The sequence below is a fragment of the Rhinichthys klamathensis genome, unplaced genomic scaffold (assembly GCF_029890125.1).
Source record: "Rhinichthys klamathensis goyatoka isolate OS25496 unplaced genomic scaffold, OSU_Roscu_1.1 h1tg000178l_1, whole genome shotgun sequence".
Classification (NCBI taxonomy): domain Eukaryota; kingdom Metazoa; phylum Chordata; class Actinopteri; order Cypriniformes; family Leuciscidae; genus Rhinichthys; species Rhinichthys klamathensis.
Genome location: NW_026606707.1, coordinates 1,951,021 through 1,967,627, shown reverse-complemented (window position 1 = coordinate 1,967,627; position 16,607 = coordinate 1,951,021). Strand labels below are relative to the sequence as shown.

General features: G+C 37.6%; 2 protein-coding genes across 2 annotated transcripts in view; both read right to left on the bottom strand.

Annotated features, from left to right (window-relative positions):
* Positions 1–9,651, bottom strand: part of greb1l (GREB1 like retinoic acid receptor coactivator) — a 52,879-nt gene extending 43,228 nt beyond the window's left edge. The window contains exon 1 of the mRNA XM_056260826.1: positions 9,498–9,651. The gene's annotated coding sequence lies outside the window, so the exon portion shown is untranslated. The remainder of the gene's footprint in view (positions 1–9,497) is intronic.
* A 1,259-nt stretch (positions 9,652–10,910) lies between these two features.
* On the bottom strand, positions 10,911–15,818 carry ftr01 (finTRIM family, member 1). Its single transcript, XM_056260829.1, has 6 exons — positions 15,112–15,818; positions 14,887–14,982; positions 14,551–14,784; positions 12,188–12,344; positions 12,018–12,074; positions 10,911–11,474 (listed from the first exon to the last, which is right to left on the bottom strand). The coding sequence occupies exons 1-6, from the start codon at positions 15,694–15,696 to the stop codon at positions 10,939–10,941; spliced, it is 1,665 nt and encodes a 554-aa protein (XP_056116804.1). The 5' UTR covers positions 15,697–15,818; the 3' UTR covers positions 10,911–10,938.
* Between the last annotated feature and the right edge of the window lie 789 nt (positions 15,819–16,607).

Below are 16,607 nucleotides of genomic sequence, written 5' to 3'. Positions count from 1 at the left end.
TCGAGACCATTTCATAAAATCGTTTCTGTCCAAGGCTGCACATGATTTATTTTGCTGTTGGTTCTGCTTTATCTTGTACAGTAAAACTTGCCATGCGGGGAAAAAAACCCAGGCTGACAAAATGTAAGAAAACGTCTTTCAGGTCCAAACAAAGATATATTGGCTGATGTGAAGGGCTTCGGAGGGGGGCAGCCCACCTCCAGAGAAACGATCAATGCACATGAAAGCAAGAGGTCACCAACCTTTGACATCTCCATTCAGAGGGGGGAGGGGATGTGATCTTTTGTAAAATTAGCTACATTGATCCAATTGTGAGATATTGACGAATCCAACCCCAGACTGTGCAGCAGACACTTCTTTGAAATGTGTCTTTCCACAGCTAAATAATGGCACTCAAACACACACACACACACTCATATACATATATATCTAAAGATTAATAATAACAAATAAATTAAATAAAATAATAGACTAATTGAAAAGCTTGTATTTTGTCATATGAAAGTGAATATTGTAAAATAATTTAAAAGAATTCATCACATTTTAAACTAATCTCTAACTTATCTTTACTATTAGTGTGATATTAATCAGTAATTAGAGAACATTTAGGTGCTTATTAAATCAATCAATATCCGAGCTCCCGCTGTCATTTTTACGCACAGGAGGGAAAGACAATGCAAAGAATTGTTTCGTGCATTCTTGCCCTGTCGTTAAAGAAGGGGACAGGTTAAAAGTTTACAAGGGGCCAGGCAGAAGACAGCCAGGTCTCTGCTGCAACAGGACAGGGGTCACTGCTGATTCCCAGAGCCCAGGTGTGCGTGCGTGTGTGTGTGTGGGGGGGGGGGGTATATATATAAATATAATTTCAAATCGAGCATGCAGTTTTGAGCAAAGAATGCTTTTTAACGTCAGATTGAATTTATGACAGACAAAAAAAGAAGGTCATGGAGTGTCACGGACAGATGGTCAGATGCACCAACACTTTATGACAGATACTAAAGGTCAAGGAATGGTCAGTTTGTACAGTGTCATTACCATCTTTTTTTCACATGATATTGTGTTGAAACCAAAATATATGTATCATATCAGAAAAGTTGTGAGATTCATTGTGATAAAGCAATTATAATAATGAGACCTCCACTTCATGTGTCTATGCTTTCAAAACTCTGTTAGTAGGTCTTAGCTGACTAAGCTATATTAATCATATTCGGTGGTAGTCACTGTGTTAACTAACATGAATTAACCATGCGCAATACATTTTCTACTGTATTTGTCAATCTTTGTTAATATTAGTTAATACAAATGCAACTGTTCATTGTTTGTTCATGTTACTTCAACGTGTATTAACTAATGTTAACAAATACAAATTTGGAAAGTAAATGTTGAAATTAATATTAACAAATATGAATAAATGCTGTAGAAGTGCAGTTCATTATTAGTTTATATTAACTAATGTAGTCAAACTAATGTTAACTAATAAAACCTTACTGTAAAGTGTTACCAAAATTTCTAGAGTAAAAAAGAATACTCTTTTATATAAGATGTATATGTAGCCCAATACAGTCATAACTGTGGAAAATGAAAGATCTTTTCAATGATGGTAAGCAACCAAAAGTTATATTGCTAGAAAACAGTTTAAATATTTGTAACAGGAGTTTTCTGTACTCTGCCTATAAGGACAATATCACTGAACCAGAATATTCAAGAAAAATGTATAAATGTCTAACTATTGCACAGGCAAAGGACACAAAAAATTACTCTTGGGTGACAATGCAAAATATTATGTATTCTTACAGGAGAAGATGGCAAATTTGAAGGGTTTGGAGGCTTTTGAAACTTGTAAAAAAATATGTACAAAAGCCATGCAAAACCCAAATAAATATACAGTACTGTTGAGAACACAAAGTGTTAACCAAATTATTGAGAGACAAAAAAAAGCAATAAAATAGAAAAAAATTGAAAACTGTTTGCCAAGTATATTATTACTTAATGTTTGTGATGACTTGGAGCTTAGTACAGAAACATTTTCCTAAAAGATTCTGCAGTTCCACTATAGGTTGACAAAAAATCCTATTAAAGGGATAGTTCCCCCCAAAATAAAAATGATCCCATAGTTTACTCACCCTCAAGCCATCCTACGTGTATATGACTTTGTTCTTTCAGCCAAACACAATCGGAGTTATATTAAAAAATATCCTGGCTCTTCCCAGCTTTATAATAGGAGTGAATAGTACTGAGATTTTGAAGCCCAAAAAAGCACATCCATCATAAAAGTAAACAATATTTCTCCAGAGGGTTAATAAATGCCTTCTGAATCAAAGCAATGCGTTTTTGTAATACACCTAGGTCTTGGATTGCTTGAGGGTGAGAACATTATGGGATAATTTTCATTATTGGGTGGGTGAACTAGCCCTTTAAGAAATGCAACCCTTAAAAACTCACAACTAAAAGTGCTTCATTTCACCACTCTCTATACTTGATTCTGACTGGTCATCAATCGCAGCATTCTGTAGTCAAAAATGTTGTATAATGACGTAATAAGAGGGTTAATGTAGTCAGGGTGATAGCTCTCTGGTTCACATCGGGGTCCTGATAACTGGATGAACAACATTATCACTCACTTACCTTCGTATTACTTTTTAAAATAATTTAGGCATCGAGTCATTTTTTTGTCTCAGCTAGTGGTGGTTTGTGTGTGAGGCAAATACTGAATAAGCAGGAATTGTACAAACTGAACAGTGTGTCCAAATGTCTAAAAAAAACACATAATAACTCAAATGGATTTCCAAACATTCAGCCTGCCAAGAAACACTATACACTGCACCACACTAATAACATTTATAGCCTCTTACTTTTCACCAGAAATCTGTTCAAAACCATAATTTCTTTGTTTACAATAACCGCTCAGAAATGCTGCGGCAGCTAACAGATTGATGAGCAGCATTTAATAAAAGCAGTTCAACTAAACCAATGGAGTATCTCAAATAACGTTTAACTAACAACACAATAGCAATGATCAATTGGCTTCTCCTGCTCACTTGCTGACAGCTGAACCTCCTCCTCTGACCTTCACCTGGTAACCATGGCCACAAGAGGAGGAAGCAACATTTATCTGTGCTCCTCGAGATCGGCTTTTTCACTATCACTATCATGTTTATGACCCACATTTATATTTTCAAGGCAGATTCGGCTTTTTGAAACACAATAACTGGTCCCTCAATCCAGCCCTGTAAACTTTAGGAAGCAGTGGAGCTCAATGTGGCTTTTATCATCTTGACTGATTGAGTTCACTGGAACAGGCTGCTTAAGAAAGACCGAATGCTTGTCTAGAGAAAGAAGCACCTGCTGATTGAGACTGTGCTGATGAATCTATTCCAAGAGTTTCAAACAATAGGAGGGGTTTTAGCAGGGTTTTATCCTTCCATCTGCTTTGCAGCACAGAGATGACCAATACAACAAAATAAGGCCTTACAATGATTGCCACCACTTTTGAATGAGCATCAGTTGCCTAAAATGTTGGGGTCGGTAAAATGTTTTAATGTTTTTTAAAGAAGTCTCTCATGCAAGGCTGCATTTATTAGATCAAAAATACAGTAAAAGTAATATTGTGAAATATTATTGCATTTGAAAATAACTATTTTATGTTTTAATATATTTTGAAATGTAATTTATTTCTGTGATGGTAACGCAGAATTTTCAGCATCATTACTCCAGTCTTCAGTGCCACATGATCCTTCAGAAATCACTGTAATATTCTGATTTACAGCTCAAGAAACATTTCTTATAAATATTGAAAACAGTTGTGCTGCTTAATATTTTTGAGGAAACCATCATACATATTTTAGGATTGTTTGATAAATAGAAAGTTCAATAGAACAGCATTAAAAAAAATAAGTTCTTTGCCATCACTTTTGATCAATTTAATGTGCCCTTGAATAAATGTATTAGTTTAGCATATACTGTAAAAAAAAAAAAAAACATATTGATAGACCATTATCAAGTTTTTGGCTATTTTCAATTTATCAACATTAGACAGTGTCCAACTAGTCAATTAAAGAAGTGTTACCTTTGTGTCAGTGCAAAACTAGAGGCAAGAAAATTTCAAATTTTGGAGGGAATTTTAAGTAAGCTTAATCAAATGAAAATTAAGATATTTTGTATTGTAAGATTATTTTTAAGAGAGTTCTACCCAAATTCTCATTAAAATAATACATCTGGCAAGTTTTTATTTGATTTTAATTATACTTAATGGTGATTATCATACAGTAATTTAAACACAAATAAAAGGCAGTACAACAAATGATACCATGATGTATAAATATGTAAATAATATATTAAATCATTTAATATATTATTTACATTTGTGCCATTTCAATATGGACAATTGAGAGGAAAATGTGCTTAATTTTCATGTATATAATGTCACAATATATAGGCTTCAATTTTTTTAGACAAATGATTTTCTTTTTATAATCTTTCCTTTTGATTTTGGGGTTAAATTATAACCTGGGCATGTTCTTGACAGGTTTTGTGAGATTCACCAGACTATATTTAAATAACAGCGATCAACAAAAATCAAACAACTGCATAAACACCAAGCATTCGCCATCAACTGATTAACTGTCCAAAAAGTGACACTATAAATCAACACCAGGAAGAAATGAGAGAAACAGCGTCTATAATTTTAATGGTAATTTAAGCAACTTAATTGTGTGCTGATTTTGCTCTTCTTTGTTCAGTGATTGATCATCGTGTTACACAGATCAATACTGGATACTGAACGGCGGCCCCTCTTGACATTATTGATATCCAATGTAGTTTATATTAGATTTTCTTCCAACCCCCTTCTGTTATGACAGAAAGAAGACCAGCACACACATGGTCATGTCAAAACATATTAAAAGAAAGAAAGAGTACATTTAATATGACTAAGGGGAAGGCCTTGTAAAACTGTTACCGTGGTAACAGGAAAACTAAAAATAAGAAATCAATCAACAATGAAGGGTCTAAGTCACATTCAGCTCAGCTGTGTTATCTATGTAGGAGATGTCAAGGAGCTTTCAGCAGAACCTTTGTGTGCTCCCTGCAGGTTCCTGGCCCACAGAGACAAAGGGTTTCATGTATAACCATGGACAAGAGCTTTAGAGTGAAGGACTGCATAATTATTGGCAACCAACAAACAGCAAACAATCCTTGGCTCTCTTTTCAATCGGTCCTTTGGAACCACGATGAATTTAAACTCAGGATGAATGGACTTCAGGAAGAGGAGTGACGGTTGATGTCTTAAAAGCTGACGGGCCAAAGTGCAACCAAGGAAGCTGGTCAGCTGAACCTATTTTTCTTATGATGATTTAAAACTGGGTAACATTGTGAATAATGATATCACAATTTCAATGATTTATAGCCCTTGTGCATCAATTTTACTCTGAGGTCCTTAGAGGACAAAAATGTCATAAACATTTGAAGCTTGAGCACAGACTTAAGTTTGGTCTTATTTTAAAGAAGGCCTGGCAGATCATTGTTGAAGCAAAAAAAAGTTTAAAAAGTGAAACAAAAGAAAGCTATAGAGGTTTTAGTTTATGAAAATGATCTATGAGCAATATTTTATATCAAATATATAATTAATAAAAACATGTTGAACTCAAAAACCGCTAGAAAAGCAAAGTCATAAATCTAAACCAGTTGTATTAAAAATTTGAGGTTGATATCTCAAAAAATGAGCTTTCAGTAAGATTTTGTCAGCAAAGCTCCACTGGGATTTGGGATTTGCACTGCAGTGTAATTTCTCACTCTCTCAAACACACACACACACATTTTTTTTAGTACACAAATACAAACACTATAGGAATAGGAAAAAAGCAAGTATTTGCTTTATAGGCAAACCATGAGAAAAAGGCGCCATCTGGTAAAATTGTTTTTCATTTTGAAGCCTTGCCAACAGAATGAAAGCCTATAAGGTGTTAGTTCGCCCATAAAATGGAAATTCTGTCATCAGTTACTCACCCTCATGTCGTTCCAAACCCGTAAGAGTTTCATTCATCTTTGGAACACAAATGAAGATATTTTTGATGGAATCTGAGCGATTTCTGTCCCTCCATTGAGAGTCTACGCGACTACCACTTTGACGTTTCAAAAAGTTCATAAAGAGATCGTAAATGATGACAGAATTTTCAAAACCTTTAACAAAGACTGCATCATTTTACAGTGAAATGGCCCTGGGATTAAAAACCTCATAAATAAAGACATATCTGTCACTACTTCCGTTTCCTCATGACATTAAACAGTTTGAATTTATTTGGCTACAGTGGCGTTTAGTGTAAATTTGGATTCCTTTGTGAAAAAACCCCACTTTAAAGCAATTTCAGAGTGAATATATATACACACTGACATTGAGTATCATCAAAGGGTCTAAAAATATATCAAGACTTGTTAATCAGTAATTTTCTAGTTAAGTCTCCCAGCAATAGTTCAACCCACCAAAAGGGCAGCACAAGATCAGAACCTTGACTCCTGGAAAGTAACACTATTCCTCCTCCACCCCTCCAAAAAAGGGAAGCCAGTCAGTCAAAACCTCTTTTAAGTGAGAGAAAGAGATGTCTCCTTACACGCTACGTGAAGACTGGTTGATGGCAGCAATGTAACAGAGGCTATTCTTATCTCCTCCAGATTAACTTCCAATTGTTTTGGGCAAACAAAGGCCGCATCTTAGGAAACCACCCCCTAAAGGTCCAGATGGTCACCGTCCAAGACCCCTGACCTAAAGGCTCCGCCGGGGGACACAACTGCACATGCCTCCAGCACCACAAGGCCACCCAGCAAACCTTGTCTTTTCAGCCAATCAAACAAGGACTCACACTTTCATAAGCTCTAAGCTCGTGCTGATAAAGTGGCAGCTTAGCCAGTTGGTCTGGCTTACTAATCACCCTAGAGTGGTAAATTAGAAGCAGGAGGAACCAGATTGAATTACCACTAAAGACTGATTGCACAGAGAGTGTATAACTTAATACCTGACCAATGCCATCTTGATTAAAACCTGACCTCACTTGAGCCTCGGTTTCTCCCAAGGGTTCTTCTTCAACTCATCTAAACATCTTTTTAACACAACTTTTTTAAAGCTGCTTGTTTCAGACGCTGGGATCCTTCTGAAGTCTGTACAGAGACGCAAACTAGCTGTTTAAACTGGACGTGTCAAAGTAAAAGTTCTTACACTCTCTTCCATTTGTCCTGTTGTCGACAGACTCAAGCGTGTGGAGTGTGTCAGAAAGTGAATGCACATTAGTGACAGCGTTAATGATTATAATGGGTTCTATTTGCTCACGCTCACATTCAGTGTAGGCAAATGTCAGCCGTTAGGTGAGTGAATGCCAGTGGGCGGGGCCTATTGTGCGATGATGTATAACTATTGGTCAATAGAGACAGAGCGCATTTAGGCCACACCCACACCGGGGGCATTGCGAGAAGCCTCCTTGTCATTTCTGACTTATAACAAAAATCAAAACCATGTCGAAAAGCTGCTATGTGACAAAACATGAAGGCAAATTTGATTTCTCGTCATGACCCCTTTAAATCGAACAAAATGTTTTCAACACTGATAATAATAAGAAATGTTTCTTAAGCATCAAATCAGCATATTATAATGATTTCTGAAGGATCATGTGACACTGAAGACTAGGGTAATGATCCTGAAAATTCAGCTTTGCATCACTAAATAAATTACATTTTATAAATTAAGGTCAATTTTAGAGAAACAAAATTGATTGAAAATGCTGTTGAATGCGGACTTCGCCATAGTGATGAATTTTATTGTATTTTGTATCAATTCAGCTATAGGTCATCAAAAAAGTGGAATTTACTTCATGAAAAAGAAGTCAGTTGTATGATAGCAATGACAGCTTTCTGAGGTTGACTTTCAGTTTCATTACCAAATGCATGTTTAGGAGTCCAGCTTTCTCATAGCTGGCTTTTGACTTAGGCTCCGAAGTGTCTGTGACCTCTAAGGCCACCGAGCAGAAATGTTCAGGGGGTGGGAAAGAATGAGGCCGTGAGGACAGAGGAATGTGACCAAAACATTGCCTTTAAACCTTCAGGTCATGGGACCTTGAAGGTCATCAGATGAATGTCCAGTTTAGATGGGAATGTGGTCAAGATAGACTGGTTTATAGACACTGCACCAGGAATGCAACCTAGGATTCCCTGAGGATCACTGACTGAATATGACACTTTAACACCTACCTATATATATATATATATATATATAAGACATGATTCAGTTCATGACTTTATAACAGCTAACGAGTGACTGAAATAAAAAGACACTCAGATTAGAAGTCACGTCTAACTCTGGATCCAATCATAATCAAAGATCTTAAATCCAGTGATAACGGCTTTAATAGCTTTCGATCATCATCAGTGTTGTTTGTTACAAAAACTCGATCAAACGAAAGTAGTTGACAAGAGTGATTTGCAGTACCTTGCAATGACATGCTATAATATTGTCTAATTATTTTATAATCATCACTGTATAATATATAGAGTATTTGGATAAAAAAAAGTGAAATAAAGTAGGCTACATTTTATTTTATTTTATAAAATGATGTCCAGCCACAAAACCTAAAATATACTCTTAAAAATAAAGGTTCTAAAAGGTTTTTTTTGTTTTTTTTGTAGCAATGCAGTTTAAGACCCATTTTGAGTTCACCAAAGAACTTTTCTTTGAATCATATTTTTCTTTGTGTGAAATATTTCAATAGTCTGAAGAACATTTTTTTCCAGTATTCTTCTGTTTTACGGCTTTCAACAGGCTTTAAAAAATAGGACAAATAATTACAGGTAATAAAATAAACAAATTCTTTAAACATAGAATGATGTTTTAGCCTTATTACTTTAAAAAAGCTCACCCATATAATGACAGCAGCGAACCCAAACAAACAGAGCCCGAGATAAACAAACAACAAATGTCCAGCAAGCTCTCAGTTTTGACGAAAGTGTCCAGCACACTCATGATGGTTTACGCTTTTAACAGTTTATCTTTGATTGTTTATTTTCTAAAACAACTTTATGATCCCTAGTGTGATTTAATTTGACGTATGAGCCCTAAACAACACAAGATCGTTTAATAAACTGTACGCTATTTCATTCACATGTTGATTGTTTCATTGACAAAGCATAAAAGTTTAGCAACATATTGGAGTAGAGTTTGCGTTAGCCTAAATTAATCTGTATCTTTTCGGTCTTGTAAGCATCTGTAAATAAGTGTTTTGAGCCAAATGATATGCTATCAAGTTTCATTGCTGGTAAATATTGCGTAATTGTTGGCAAACACAGAAAGAAGAGTCAAGCCTTTTATTTCAGGCAGTAAGAATGCATATTTTGACCAAACTCTGTTTGTTTGGCATTAATCCTGACTCAACCTTGAACCTATGTATCACGCATAGGAAATTTAAATAATACAATTTCTGAATAGACTCTATCTGATGAGCGGGTATGTGATAACTTACCGAATTCTGTGAGCAGATGAGAGGTTTCGTCCAGATGTAAGAGCTCGGATTTCTCTTCGCTTCTCTTCATCAGATTTCACTTCTTCATCTTGGCTCTCGCGCACTGACTGACTGACTGCCGCTGGGAAGCTCGACATGACGTCAGGAGGACTGACTGTACGTTCTGTCACGTCACGTACTTCTACCCAAAAACATCCAGCTCCGGGAAACAAACAGGGACAAACTGAGGTTTTAGAAGTGTTATTACAAAGATTCCTAATAGTAATCTAACTTTTTTTAATTTACAATAAACTTGAATACGTCCAATGCTTATGGAATAACGTAAAATAAATAATCGTGCCTGTTTCATAATTGAGCTAATATCAACAAATTATTCGATTTCTGTCTTGCTTTATAACAAAGAACGTTTTGGTAGACTGTGCACTTACTAGACCAGTAAGACAAACTATTCATTTAGGCTTTATTTGGGAATATAATCATGTAAATAATAATAATAATGATGTGTACAAATTCTAGTGGCTTTGTATTTTGTTTTATTTGTCAATTCAAGCAAACAATAAAAATCTTTTAATTATGTGTGATACTTATTTTATAGCATATAAGCAATCAGAATAAATCAAATAAGTCATAAACTGCTGTTCCAGGCAGACTCTGGAATACAGCTATTTTAAAAACTTCATAAAATGACAGAATCTTGAATTAAGTTTACACCTTATAATGGTATACAGTGCTGGTCAAAAGGTTGGAAAGATTACTATTTTTAATGTTTTTTAAAGAAGTCTCTTATGCTCATCAAGCCTGCACGTAGCCTATTTGAAATACAGAAAAAAACAGTAATATTAAATATGATTACAATTTAAAACAATTGTTTTCTATTTTAATATACTTTAAAACATAATTTATTTCTGAGGCAAAGCTGAATTTTCAGCAACATTAAGCCAGTCTTTAATGTCACATGATCCTTCAGAAATCATTATTGTGCTGATTCATTATCTATCTTGGATACAGTTGTGCTACTTAATATTTTTTTGGAACCTGTGATCCTTTTTTTCAGGATTCATTGATGTATGATACTGTATGACCGGTACATGTGGTAGGTATGTCAAGTTTGTCAACTGAATATCATTCATATTGATGTAAAATCAAACCAGATCAGCTTAATCAAATACAAGGGCCACTTGATAAATTAGAATCTTTCATAGACTTGAATGCAGCGCCCACTGCTGGAGCTCTAGATTAAAGTTGATCGTTTCTTTCATGTGACCGCAGACACACATGAACTACTAAAATGTATTAGCTTTTATTTTATATTTAGTAAGGTTTTAGTAAACTCGCCAATTTTTGGATGTCTGTTTCATCCAGCAAAATGCAGTAGCCTATATCTTCACTGCTTCCACTGTTTAAAAAACTTTTCTTTCATTTTTTTAACTTACAGTATAGTCTACACTGTTAGATGACACAATTTCACTGTTGACCCCAAATCAAACCCAAATCCAGGATAGAGAGGTTGAGTGAATGAGGTCTGAAATGTGTGGATGAGGGTCATTGTGTCAGAGACGCTGTAGAAGGACAGAGTTCCTGCACTGTAATCCACATACACTCCGATTTTAGAGGATCTGGGAGACACAGGGAGCTCAGTTTCAATGTTACTGTGCCTGAACAAGTAACTGGAGGGAGAGCAGAACAAACCCCAGGACTGATTATTAAATCCAAATACATACTCACTGTTCCCTCCCTTCCTGCCAATGCTCTTATATGACACTGCTATAAAAACACCTTTACTCCCACTCCACTCAACCTCCCAATAACCACGTCCACACACATTCTCTTTACACAACACCTGCAAACAACAATCAAATCTGTCTGGATGTGCAGGATAGCGATGAGGTGTCTTAGTATAAGTAGCCACACTGTTGTCTTTAAAGAGAAGGAGGAAACGATTTGCTGTGTTTGAATCCAGAGTGAGCTGATGGGAATCTGATGGAAATAAAACACAATCAGTTCATTCAATGCTTGTTAGATTATGAATGCAAAATACATGCGTCTGTTTCATGTATTTACAATAAAATGTATTTTAATTTACTTTACATGTGATGTGCATAATTACAGGGCTCTCTCTGTGTGTGTGTGTGTGTGTGTGTGTGTGTGTGTGTGTGTGTGTGTGTGTGTGTGTGGCCTGGTAAACCCTACGTTATGGGGACAAAATGTCCCCACAAGGATGGCAATATCCGAAATCCTTGTTCGTGTGGGGACATTTTTTGGTCCCCATGAGGAAATCAGCTTATAAATCATACTAAGTGATGTTGTTTGTAAATGTAAAAATGCAGAATGTTTCCTGTGATGGGTAGGTTTAGGGATAGGGTTAGTGTAAGGGAATAGAATATACAGTCTGTACAGTATAAAAATCATTATGTCTATGGAAAGTCCCCATAAAACATGAAAACACAACGTGTGTGTGTGTGTGTGTGTGTGTGTGTGTGTGTGTGTGTGTGTGTGTGTGCACACTTTAAAATGCCTTACACTGAAGAAACTGTTCCCTGGTCTTGGGTTCATTAGTGGGAGTTTCAATGCATGTTACTATGGATATAAACAGACATAATTGCAATTTCCATTGCAATTTTATTCTTATACATGTTTCATGATGCCAGACTTATTTTTGAGAGTAAATGAATGTGCTACAGGTACTTTACCTCCATTAGAGATCTTTTCTACCTCTTCTTTACAGAAACCCTCTAGTTTGTCCTTCAGTTGAGAGATTGACTTTGTCACATCTTGAAAAGAGAGAGAACTCACAGTGACGCTGTGTAAGTCTGCAGATTCAGGAGGTGCAGCGATGTACTGAAACCTCTACAGAAAAAGAAAAAAAATATGTACAATAAAGATACAAAAGAATAACATGACAAGAGCTTTAGACTCCTAGAGAAAACTTGATCAGCAGCGGATTGTCCATTCATCTGCATACTATTACAGACTGGTCAATCGACATCCAGGCCAAACTTGAATATCTGTCAAGTACCTTAAAGGTGCTCTAAGCGATGTCATGTGTTTTTTAGGCCAAAACATTTTTTGTCACATACAGCAAACATCTCCTCACTATCCGCTGGCTGCCTGTCCCCTGAACACACTGTAAAGAAACGCGATCTCTGTAGACAGCCCATGCTTCACAAACAGCACCAAAAACAAACTGCAGCGACCCGCTCCCCAAAACATAACAAACTGTTCCAGCCAATGACCGACAAGAAGGGTTTGGGGGTGTGGTTTGGGGGGTTAGTGTGCGGATGAGGAGGAGGGAGGGTCTAGCTAGCCTCCGTTTTGTTTGACAATAGTTCGAACGTCAACAAGAAGTGACGTCACCCAGGATCGCTTAGAGAACCTTTAAAGGGTAACTAAACCCCTGGTCAGAGCCTTACTCCACCCACTGGCAATATTTGAAAAATGCTGGAAAAGTGGGCGGAGCCCAGCGGAGATAGAGGGGATGAACAGTAGCACCTCAATGCAGTACATGAGATCCACGGGGAGGAGTCGGATCAAGATCCAAGGGGTGGAGATGGGTAGGATTAGGGGTGGGTTTAGGGATTAGGGGGCGGAGATGGGTAGGTTTGGTATATGTAAGGTGGGAGGAGTCAGATCTGGATCCGACTCCTCCCCGTGGATTTCATGTTCTGCAGTGAGGACCATCTCGGGATGAACGGATACTCTATCCTGATCGCTTTCAATACTCGCATTTCCAACTCCTGACTCGCTACAGTGGTTTTGACGAAACAATATGGTTTTTATACTGCCATGGTCGTGGTAGCTCGTACCAAGGGCGTGGTGAGCTGAAACCTGCTTATGTCAGGTCTCACCGCTACCGTCACGAACTACCGCAAACATCCAATAGGAAAATTCAAGTGCAGTATTCACCGTTCAACCTGAAGAGGGCAGCACTCAGACGTTTTTACACCATATATTGTAGAATTAATACACTTTATACCCAAATGTCAAAAAAGTTACTCGAATCAATGAACAGCATTAATAAAGCCCCAGTCTTACAGATCATTAACTAAAAAAAGTTGGTTTAGTGTTTAGTTACCCTTTAAGATATATCTTCTTGCTGAACCTGTCTGTGATTATTTTTATATAGGCTAATGAGAACACAGTACTGGCCATCAACTGACAGAGTTCATGACAACATTGGACCTTGAAGCTCTTCTTAAAAACATACCTTCGGCAGCGGGAACTGGCGGCCCATTCATACTTAGAATTATACGCTCTGAAAGATGGCCAGAATTCTAGGGTACCTCTGGTCTGTGTCTACCTTCATTCCCTCAGAAAACCGAGGTTACACCGGCTAACCAAGGTTACACCGGCTAACTGGACGTGGCTAACTGGATGTTCTTTCTTTCCCTCAGAAAACCAAGGTTACACCGGCTAACTGGATGTGGCTAACTGGATGTTCTTTCTTTCCCTCAGAAAACCGAGGTTACACTGGCTAACCAAGGTTACACCGGCTAACTGGATGTGGCTAACTGGATGTTCTTTCTTTCCCTCAGAAAACCGAGGTTACACTGGCTAACCAAGGTTACACCGGCTAACTGGATGTGGCTAACTGGATGTTCTTTCTTTCCCTCAGAAAACCAAGGTTACACCGGCTAACTGGACGTACTTTTTCAGACAACTCTAAGGGGAAAAGACTTAAACATGCTCTGCAATGCCCCTGCAACCAGTTAGCCTTGAATATTCCTACCCAAGTGATTCCGATAACACAGCCCCTGCTTGTCTAGCCACATAAGCTATATTTGGTGTAGTGATATCGTGGTAGTACTTCACAAAAGTATGTGTTAAAACTTTGATGATGCAGTGTGACAAAAGAGAAGTCACATGAGGGTGGAATTGCCCATAGAGTCTGTTTTGGGTGACTTGACTGAATGAGAACCTAGTTTAACTTAGACTTATTGACCTTGACACACAGTAATGAGTGTCTGCAGTGAAGAGGTGTATTGAAGTGAATTGCCTTTTTAATGTATTTTGAACAAATAAAGGACGCATAATAGCTATTACGTCATTGGGTCACCTGCAGGAAATAGACGTGGTCATCTGTGTGTGAAAGCTGCTCCAGCTCAGCATCTCTCCTCTTCAGATCATCAATCTCCTGCTCTAGTTGCTGCAAGAGTCCTTCAGCTTGAGTCACTGCAGCCTTTTCCTGATCTCTGATCAGCCTTGCCACCTCAGAGCGGCTTCTCTCAATGGAGCGGATGAGCTCGGTAAAGATCCTCTCACTCTCATCCACTGCTCCCTGTGCAGAGCGCTGTCAGGACACAGATCACAATAAACTCTTACTGCTGCCTTATACAGCTTGAGACCCAGGAGCAGCTTTAGTACAGCTGAAAGTTAAACTCTCAAAACTTACCTTATGAGACTTCACAGCATCCCTAAGTTCTCGGAGCTGCTTCTGTCTCTCCTGGATTCCCTGCTGGAACTTTCTCTGTGTTTCTCCCAAAAGCCTCTGTAGGAAAAAAAAAAAACTGTAAAAGCTCAGAAATATTACATAAAACTGCAGGAATCACAACACTGTGGCATTAGCATTTATTATTGTTGTTAGCATTAGCATTGGCACACTGATTTCCACTCATACCTGTTTCTCTGTCCTCTCAGTTTCAGCTGTTACAGTGTCGTGGATTTTATGTTCGTCCATCAAACATGGATAACAAATGCACTGCTGGTCAGTACGACAGTAGATTTCAAGCTGTTTGTTGTGTTTTGGGCAGATCATCTCTTGGAGTTGTCTAGTGGGATCCATCAGATTGTGTCTCCAGTCTTTAAAGAAACTCTCATGTTGTTCAAGATGACTTTGACAGTAAGAGTGCAGACACTCGACACAGGATTTGACGGCTTTGTATTTTCTTCCAGTACAGACGTCACACCCAACATCTCCAGGTCCAGCGTAACTTTGAGGAGGACAGGCTGTTTGTAAATGTGTCTTCTTTAGTTTCTCTACCATCTCAGCAATCATAACATTCTTACATAAAGCAGGTCTAGGAGTGAAGTTTTGTCTGCACTGAGGACAGCTGTAGATTAGCTTCTGATCCTCCTGATCCCAGCAGTCTGTAATACAGCTCATACAGTAACTGTGTCCACAGGGAATGGTCACTGGATCCTTCAGTACATCCAGACAAACTGGACAGCTGAACTGGTCCTGAGAAAAACTGGCTTCGGCCATTTCGCTGTATACAATACACCCAAATAGAGACACACATGCACCAGCTTGACAACACTTAAGTTTCAGTTTCCACAGCTGACATACTAAAGTATTTCCTGGTTATGTGTTTCACGTGGTAACGCGTGTTTTTTCCCATTATGACCAATCATTACTATGGCAAAGGCATTGGTTATGAATATTAATTATTTATCTGCCGATGTTGCTTGGTAACCTTGCTCAAGCTTTCAGGCACGTCACCTTATTCATAACAAGCCAAGCTTTTCCCCATAGTAGGATTCGTAAATTTGTGACGCATTACATGGCAAAGAGGTCGTAGTGCGTGAAAATGCTAACCGGAAATGAGTGGATCCAGCAATGTCTAGCCGATAAACGTTGTTAAAATAAACATATTACATGGTCTTCCGACGGTGTGTGTGTGTGTACAACATTAAATAAATAAATGCAGTTAATTATGATCACCCGCACCAATGAAATTCTTTAAAAACTAGTGAGCGCGTTAATTAGCCACTAGACAGTTAGCAGCAGAGAGCACATCATTGTACAGCTGTAAGTTACATTGAATGTTGCTTACCAACGCGACTTAGCAGCTACAGTGGTTAAATGGAAATATGTATAGCCTGATGAGGCTGTAATCTGAATCCGACACATTTGTTGCAATCGAGGTGCAGACAGATTGAGTAGTTAAACGGGTAAATATCCTAGATTTTTGCACTGCATGCTTTCCAGTATTACTGTTTCGACAAACGTACTGATTTCTTTTTTTAAATGTAAACAACAACATGGTTTCACTAAGGTCCATGATACTGTTGCTATTGATTTTAACATCTAGGCTATAATGTCGGAGATATCCATTCCTACCTATTTGTAAAACACGAAAACGCGCACGTATTCGTTTATATTTCCATTCGAGG